The 8,927-nt window shown below is 62.0% G+C and overlaps 1 protein-coding gene across 1 annotated transcript; it reads right to left on the bottom strand.

Annotated features, from left to right (window-relative positions):
- Positions 1–170: 170 nt before the first annotated feature.
- On the bottom strand, positions 171–8,927 carry IGFBP4 (insulin like growth factor binding protein 4; the record flags this gene model as incomplete). Its single annotated transcript, XM_008643399.2, has 4 exons — positions 171–2,228; positions 2,519–2,653; positions 2,771–2,925; positions 8,825–8,927. Coding segments are annotated over 4 exons (522 nt in total), but the record flags the coding sequence as incomplete, so codon positions are not given.

The following is an 8,927-nucleotide window of genomic DNA, read 5'->3' as shown; positions in this document are numbered from 1 at the left end:
TGAACCCCAAACCCAATGCAGGACCAGGAGACCAGGTCCTTGGGCGGGGGTGGTGACCAGAGCCTGTCCCCACGCCAGTGGCATCCCACAGCCCCCTTGCTCCTGCTCTGCTTCCCTCCTCTCCCATTATTTAAAGCCATAAAAGAAAAAACACACTCGACAGAAACACATCAAATAACAGGAAATTAAATACAGTAATTACCTTTTTTGAGGATACAAAGGTTCAAGTGTACTGTAAAAGGTCGGTGCTACACGGGAATCTGATGGGACGGGCTTGGCCCGGGAGGGACGGATAGGGACCCCTTGGGCGCCAGGGGACGCGCTGGGGGTGGGGGACACTGGTACATGGTCGTGTGTAAATACAGCCCTAAACTACAGGAGAGACGCTACGAAACGCTGGAGCCCTCGGAGTGGGACACAGAATGTGCCCTGGTGCATCAGCATTGCCAGGAACCCCCAAAACAGGAGAGGCCCTGCTGGACCTGCCCTGGTGTACGCGGTGAGGGGCCGAGGGGCCGAGGCCAGCGGGCTGGCACTGCCACTGCACCGTGTCCTGCTGTGGTGCTGCCGCAGGGGACTGGCACAGGGACTGGCCCCGGGAATCCCTTCCTTGGTGCGGTGGCTCTGGGGGGCTGAGGGGTGGCAGGGGCAGGGACCCCCCTCCCCACCAAGGACTGTCCTGGCAAATTGACTCCGTTTAGAAGTTGTGTGTGAGCAGGGCCACGGGCAGCCAGGGCAGGCAGGGATCTGGCAGGGCACAGGGGCAGGCAGGGGATCAGGAGGGCAGAGGTTGTTTCACTAAAACTGAAACACTTCATTCCCATCGGGGGGCCTTGGACAGGACAAATCCACATGGAAGACCAAAACCTACCACTGAGGCCATGGAGCCAGAGGGTGGGTCAGGAGGGGAATGGGAAATTCCCCTCTGTCTTTGGCACACTTTCCATGGCATTTTTATGTGAAAAATTTCCAGCCCAGCTTGAAGAAAAAAAGAGTAGCTACAAAACCAGTGACAATTTCTCAACTGAGAACTTTGTGCTGGTGAAATCTGCAGATCCCATCACGGAGACATTCCAGAATCCATCCCACTTTTGTCACATTGGCCAAGAAGAGAGTCAGGAGCCATCACCGCAGTGCCCCTGGTCCCTGGGGATGGAGAATTCCAGCCTCAGGGCCACACAGTCACTTTTTAGATCCCAACAACAACATTTTTTAAATATTAAAAAATTAAGGGAAGAAAGAAAAAAAAGCAAACTAAAAGAAGCTCTTTCCCCAGGATGTTTCCTGGGCATCCCTCATCCCTCCACCCTCCTCTCAATGCATGTGGGGGCACTCTGATTCTTGCCTGGGGGTCCCGACCCCCTCACCCCAGGATGGAGCAGGGGGAGACAGGATGGATGGGAGGCTTTTCCCTGCACAGGGAGCGGGATGGGGCTGGGCCGTGGGGAGGAGGTCCTGGGCTGTGGGGCTGGGGGGAAGCAGGGAGGGGGAAGGTCTCTTATTGCTCTGTGTGATCACACTGCCCTTCACACACACACGCTTGGGGTGGGATGCAGGCGGGGGGATCTCTCCAGGTCCTCCAGTCCTTGCCTGGGCAGCCTCTTGTTGCCAGGGAGGGCAGGATGAGGCACTTCTGCTGCTGCCCGTGCAGAGGTCTGGCATGGAGGGCACTGCGCTGCAAATGTGATGCTGCCACCACACCCCCGAAGGCGCTGGGTGTCCAGGGCTGCCTGCGGGGCCAGGCTGAAAACCGGGGGTACCATGGGGCAGCAGCAGCAGCAGCATCAAGGGTGCCCTTCACCCACTCCACCCAGGCAGCCCGACCCCAGTCCCAGGGCAGCATCGTCCAAGCTGTGTCCGTGTGGGATGGAGGTGCCGCTGGCGCGTGCCGGGACCCCTGGCAGTGGCTGATAGTGGTCATGGCGCAGGTTGAGGTGCCGAGGGCAGCCCGTGGCGCAGAGCATGGTGCGATCCGAGGCACATCCCGGGGTCCCCCAGCACTGGGGCACTGCTCAGCAGTCACGTCCCCTTTCCTTCTCTCCTAGGCAGCCCCGGCGGGGGTCCTGGCCCTGCACGGCGCGGGGCCGCCGCGGTCATGCTCACATGCTGTCCGCCAGCTGGTGACAGTCCAAGTCCCCTTTCAGCTCCAGGAAGCCTGGCAGCTTCACCCCCGTCTTGCGGTCCACACACCAGCACTTGCCCCGCTGCCCATCCAGCGCCGGGTGACACTGTGGGGATGGGTTCGGTCAAGGACACCCAGCCTGGACCCCACGGCCCCATTCCCATGGGCTGCCTGACAACCAGGAGCTCTCATAGGGGCTTTACCACCCCCATCCCACCCCAGGGCTTTTGCAAAGAGCCCCCAGCACCCAAAGAGTAATTCCCACCAAAGCCAGGAGCCAGGCAGGCTCTGCCGTGCCTTGTCACTGTCCCCTCCATCCATGTCCCCCTCCCAGCCTCACTCTGGCTCTACAAAATGCCCTCCCAGTCCCCCATGATAGGTCAGAGCCCATCCTACCTGCTTGGGGTGGAAGTTGCCGTTGCGGTCGCAGTTGGGGATGGGGATGACATACAGGTCCTCGTGCGTCCGGGTCTGCGAGGCCGGCAGCCTCCCCCGCGCCCGGTGCAGCTCGCTCTGGCACGAGCCCTGTGCCTGGGGAAAGGGGGGGGCTGAGCTGGCTGCCGGGCTGGCACATGCCCCCGGCCCAGACCCCCAGGACCCCCACCCTGGAGCACCCACCCTGCCCTCCCCAGCCCTCCTGGTGCTCACCATGACCCGCGTGTCCTCGCGGTGGTGAGGGCTCCCGTTGCTGCGCATCTTGTTGCCGTTGTTGACCCTCTTCGCCTGCTGCTTCTGCAGGCACTTGCGGTCGTGGATGCTGCAGGGGCTGAAGCTGTTGTTGGGGTGGTCAATCTCCTCCTTCTCTGCAGAGACACAGACCAAGGGGGCTCAGTGCCACAGGGCAGCCCTGGAGATGGCAGAGCCCCCATGGTACCCCAGTGTCCACAGTGCCACTTGCACCCCAAGGAACAACATGCAGCGGTTTCTGGCAGGCCCCACATCACCCTCTCCGGTCCCCACAGGCATCACTTCCAGCCCTGGGTCCATCCTGCCCCTGCTATTGCACTGGGCTGAGCTCCCTGCAGCACTGGGAAAGACTCCTGGGAGTTTTTCCTCCTCATTAGCCACGACTAACAACTCATTGCCATGTGTCTGTTATTGTAGGGTCACAAATGCAAATGCCGTGAGTGCTGTGCAGTGGCTCCAATGTGCTGGGTCTGGCTGTGCCCTTGCCAGCCACGTGTCACCAGGCACCAGGTGCTCACTCACACCACCGGAGCTATGGGGCCTGGAAGCTGACCATGGGACACACAGAGAAGGAGCCCCAGGAAGCCCCCAGTGCTCCCCAAAATCTGCCTCTGAGGAGCCACAGTGGCAGTGGGGGCACCGGGGCGGTGCTGAGCCCCCGCCAGGCCCGGGGCGGCACCGGGCGCCGCGGCTGGGAGTGGAGCAGTGCTCTGCTGCAGGGCACGGCCCCCGCCAAGACATGAAAGAAGAAATTCCTGGAATAAGAAAGTTAATCTCCCGTGGGGCCGATCCCAAAAGGCGGTGCTTGGCATCCCCGCCTGCGCCAGGAGCGCAGCCAAGCTGCCGGCCCAGATGTTGGCAGCTGGACAGAGTGTCATGAGACGAGTGCTCGGTGTGACTTTAGTTTTTAAAAAGCCGCCAGTTCCTCTGGTTTGGGGCCCGGGAAGACTCTGTGGAGGGGGGACACCCCAGGAGCCGGGGTTCCTCCTGTGCTCAGAGCTGTGTCAGGCACAGCCCGAGCAGTGTTTTGCCCCCCCAGACCATCTGGGCTGTACAGGGAAGTGGCAGAGGTTATCCTGGGGTTGGGCTTCAAAGAATCAATATTGCAGCTGGCAGCAGGGAAAACCTTCCCAAAGTAAGCAGGGGGTGGTCACTGTCAGGGGTCACACCCAGCACCTCACAGGTCACACCCAGGGGCTCACAGCAGCAGGACAGAGGCTGCTGGGTGACGCCTGCCCCTGGCTCTTCCCACAGGCAGGCAGAGGGGTCAGAGGCACAGCTTCCTGCCCATTGTATCCCCACGGCATCCTGGCCCTGATCAGCACCTCTTGCCACGGTCCCTGCAGTGCAGGGCTCCTGGCCCAGCTCCTGGGGGCCCGGTTAAAGTCCACAGCGAAGCCCCAATCAAAGCCCCCTCCCTCGTGGGTGTTATTTGCTTTTTGCTTAATCTGTCCATTTTTTCCAGGAAATAGCTCATGCCCTTGAAATTTGAAACACAAACCCAAAGTCTCCAGGACCCTGCACAGAGCGGTGCCAGCGCCAGCCCCGGCGGCACAAACCGTGAGGCTGTGGCGCAATGCGGGCGCTGGTGGCAGAGCCGCGCCGGGGGCTCGGAGGCTCTGGCAGGGATGCTCCTTCCCTCCCCTGTATCCCTGTGGGGACACACAGGAAGAGCTGGGCAGATTTGGCACCGGTGGGGACCACCGCGCCAAAGTTCCGGCTCCTCCAGGCGCTGCTCCCACGCCAGGGAAAGGCAGGACCGGGAGGCACCGGCGCTGCCCGCACTGCCCCCGCAGGGGAAGCCCTCACCGATCGCCGGCACAGCCAACCCCCCCTCCTCCCCCCGCCAGCCGCCTCCAGAGCATCGAATCTCCCGGCTTAAATAAAACCAGATGCCAATAACATTTTCATAAGGTCACATGAAACACCGGTGCCTCTGGGCAGCGAGGCGGCTCCTGACAGCACTCGGGACCCCCGCTCCCCAGTTCTCACGGCAGCTCCAGCATCCCTCCCTGCCACCCTGCTGTCCTTGGGGTTACTGTCCCCCTGCTAAGTGACACACAGCAGCTCAGGGAACCTCTCACCTCCCTGGCGATCCGGCTGGACCAGAAAACTCCTCACCCTCAGCACAAAGACTTGGGAAAAGCAACCTGTGTGGAGCCCAGAGCTGCCACGCCCCACACTGCCCTGATGCCACCCCATCTGCCCACCTATGCACGGGCACCACCACCCTGGAGGGATGGAGGGCAGGGGGGTCCCTATTTGTCCAAGGGAAGCCCCTCTGCTCAGTTTGGGATGGAAGCGGGTGCCAAGGGGATGGGAAGGGGGTGCTGCTGTCGCCGGACACATAAAACGGCCGCCTGTCTCGGAAGGAGGAGGATTCCTGCCCGGCCTGTGGACAGGGGACACAAACGAGTCATTCAGCATCGCCTTCAATTAACGGGAGCTGCAAATGAGGTTGGTCACGTGCCGAATTTGTGATTCACAGCGCTGAGCCCGAGGGAGCGGTGAAGGGCTCCGGCTCCACCGCGCGGATCCCGTGGGAGCAGAGCCTGGGGCAGCAGCAAAGCCCTGAGACCTCGTGTGTGTCCATGGGAGAGACAAGTGTCATTGACCCCCTACAGCTCCAGCCCCGCTCCCCCCCGTGCCACCAGCCCCAGCACGAAGGACCTCATGCACCTCAAAGGCCAGGAGGGACATCCACGTGACTGTGACCAACATGGCACAAGCCACAGTGAGCCCCAGCACCCTCCATGTCCCTGTCCAGCACCCCCAATGTCACCTGTGGGTGGTCCTGGCAGGGCCGTGGCAGTGCTGGCTCTTGGTTTCCTGGGCTTTCGACTTGGCAGGCACCAGTGCTGGGAGGGCTGTGCTCGTTTCACCAAGTGCTGGCTCCGACAGAACGTGGGGAGCCGGGGATGGGGGTGGCAGGGGCACAGGCACCAGGCACCCGCTGCCCCTTGGCCTGGGATGCCAGCTGGGAGCCTGGCCCGTCCCCAACCTGGGACACACTGCCGTGCTCAAACACGGCTGAGCACCTCCCACCTCAGCACCCAACATGGGACCGAGGGAGGGAAGGTCAGGATGCAGGAGAAGGAGCGAGGGATGCAGATGCAGGTGATTCCCCAGAGGGACCAGAACCTTGCCAGGAGCAGCACCCAGCCTGGAGAAACCCAAGCATGGATGAACCCCCACCCCACGGAACAGATGGGACATGGCTGAGCCTTGCCTGGCTGAACCCAGCCTGTCCCCCCTCCTGTGCACTTTCCAGCCATGGCTCAGCCACCGCCATCCGTCCCAGTCACTGGGCAAAGAAAGGAAACAGGATCTGTCCCAGCTTACAGAGACCACATGGGATGAACGCAGCTCCCATGGGTCAGGTTTTCCCAGACATAGTCATTTACCCAGCACTAAATCACTCATCATGTGTGCTGGGGAATATGTCCTCACCTCCTCCTGGCTGCCACACATGGGCTCAGCCACCACCACCCGCCAGCTGTGACAGAAAGCCGTGGCTGGGACCTTCTGCCAGCCCCTGCACAGGGCTCTGGCTGAGGAGTGGGATCCCAAATCCAGCCCTGAGCTGGCAGGGCCGGGAGTGGAAGGTAGGGACAGGGTCCAGCACAAGGTGCCACAGCAGACGGTCTCGAGTCAGGCGAGCGGCCACCGCTCCCTCACCTCCTAAGAGTCACATCCCGTGGGTGCCACAGGTCCTGGGTGAGCAGAGAGGCTCTTCCTGGCTAGGGAGCCAGGAGCCACGTCCAACTGTTCAGAAAGCCCAGCCTCAGCCCAGCCCCCTGATCCCAGCCTCTTCCCTGGAATGCGGAGCCCCCCGGACAGAGCCCCCAGACAAAGTGTTTACTGTACAAGCTGCGCGTTAACCGCTTCCCAGCCGCCGGCACCCGCTCCGCCCCGGGGCCGTGGGCACAGCCGGGGGCCCCTGCTCCGTACGCCCCTGCCCCTGAACAGGCATTCGATTCCCTTGTGCTGATCCCTAGGGGACACATCAGAGACACTGACCATGCCAGGGTGCCCTCGCTGTGCCAGGCAGGGCTGTGTGGGAGCGAGGGAGCCTGCAGCCCCCAGCCCCACACTGCCACTGGCTCCGGGCTGTGGAACAGGTCAGGGACCCACGGAGGGATGTACCACTGGGACTGCACCGAGCAGTTCGCTGTGGGTGTCCTGCTCACATCCTGACGGGCTGTCCTGGACAAAGGGGCTCCACTGCCCTCTCGCCCATCCTGCTACCTGTGACGCCGCTGGCCAGCACAGTGCCCGGCAGGCGACCTGGCTCCCATAGCCACCCACCCATCTCCAGCCAAGCCAAAACACCGCGGGAAGGAAGGGAAAAAATGCAAGTCTGTTTCCTAAAGGCTCTGGGAAAAAATGTTGCATTACACGGGGCACAGCCAAAACCAACAGGGCTTGGCAGCACGGCGCAGCCCCGGGCCAGGGAGCCCAGACAGCTCCTGCAGGATGTGGGATGAGGACAGGCAAGCAGGACAGGGGGGCTCCAAGCACTCCCAGCCAGCTCCTGTCCCTGCAGGGGGGTGACTAGAGGGGCCTATCCACAAACGGCAGTCATCACAGCAGGGACACCAGAGGAGCTGCCATGGATCAGCCATGCAAGGAGGAAATGGAACTGGGATGCAGCCTCCCGGATGGGAAAGAACAGACACTGTTCCAGTCCCTTCTGCCCCTCAGGGAGCTCCAGGGGGGCCCCGGGGCCAGGCCAGCCCAGCCTGTGGATTGTCCCGTGCTGGGATGCTACTCCCCAGCTTCAGGGGCCACAGTCCTGGTCACAGCCTGCAGGATGGGAAAGGGGGACCACCAATGGACCGGGTCCCCACACTCATTCCCTGGGAGCAGCTTCATTCCTATGGTGCGACTTGCACAGCTCTGAGCTCCCACTGCCGGCTCTGCTCTCAGCCCCCAGATCCTGCCTGAGCACCAGGGGGGTGGCAGGGGGCCACGATCACCACCTGCAAGAGGGTCCTGGGGCAGACAGAGAGCACCAGCAGCAGCTCCTCCAGCCTGGCCCTGCCTACACCTCACTGCCCTGTCCGGCACAGACAGACACAGCTCCCGCACAGCACCCAGCTGGACCTGCCTGGAGGGACCCCGTGGCCTCTTTCCTGTTTCCTCCCAGCGGTGCAGTCGGATCTGCCGGCAGCATCCCAGGGAAGGGGCAGCGCAGGGGTCACTGTGCAACGGGAGCTTCCCTGGCAGCCAGGGTGTGTCCCCAAGGGCTGCAGGTGCTCGCAGGACATTGAGTTGTCCCACAGTCCAGGGGCACGTGTCAGCCAGGACAGAGCAGGTGACAACTCCTCCCTGAAGGGTGGCTTCTCCAGCACATGCGGTGCCACTGGCTGTGACACTGCTGTGCCCACAGTGGGTAAGGATGGCACAAACGTGAGCCACTTGGACCAAGTCTCCTGCAGCCCACCTCTGCTCCCTCCCTGGAAAATATGCTCCCTGCTCTCCTATCCTGGGCTGTCCCACCCCATCCTGCCTCTTAGAGTCATGGAATGGTTTGGGTTGGAAGGGACCTTAAGGACCACCCAGTTCCATCTTTCTGCCATGGGCAGGGACACCTTCCACCAGACGAGGTTGCTCCAAGCCCCGTCCCACCTGGCCTTGAACACTTCCAGGGATGGGGCATCCAGAAATATTCTGGGCAACCTGTGCCAGACGCCTCACCACCTTGACAGGGTGGAATTTCCTCCTAAAATCTAATCTAAATCTTCCCTTTTTAGTTTAAAATCCTTCCCCTTGCCCTGTCACAATCTATCCATGTAGAAGTCACTCTTCATCATTTTTATAAGCACCCTCTAAGTACGGGGAGGTCCTTGATGAGTCCAATGCTGTGGCCCCAGCTCTTGCCGAGTGAGCAGGGAGTGGGTTGGTGCCAACAAGGGTTATGCCACTGCCCCTGTGAGGGACAAGGACCCTCAGGCACCCACCCAGGGTACCCACCCTGGGCACCCACCCTCTGCCGCCCCTCCGCCGCCTCACCTGGGGGCTGGAGGCTCTCCTGGATGGCCTCGACGTCGGCCAGGTCTGTGCAGATGCCCTGGCCGTGCATGAGGGTGCGGAGGGGCCGGGGCTCGCCGCGGGG

This window comes from Corvus brachyrhynchos, unplaced genomic scaffold, assembly GCF_000691975.1.
Source record: "Corvus brachyrhynchos isolate BGI_N302 unplaced genomic scaffold, ASM69197v1 scaffold30, whole genome shotgun sequence".
NCBI classification, from domain to species: Eukaryota; Metazoa; Chordata; class Aves; order Passeriformes; family Corvidae; genus Corvus; species Corvus brachyrhynchos.
The sequence above is the reverse complement of the archived record's forward strand: the minus strand, read 5'-3'. Positions and strand labels throughout refer to the sequence as shown.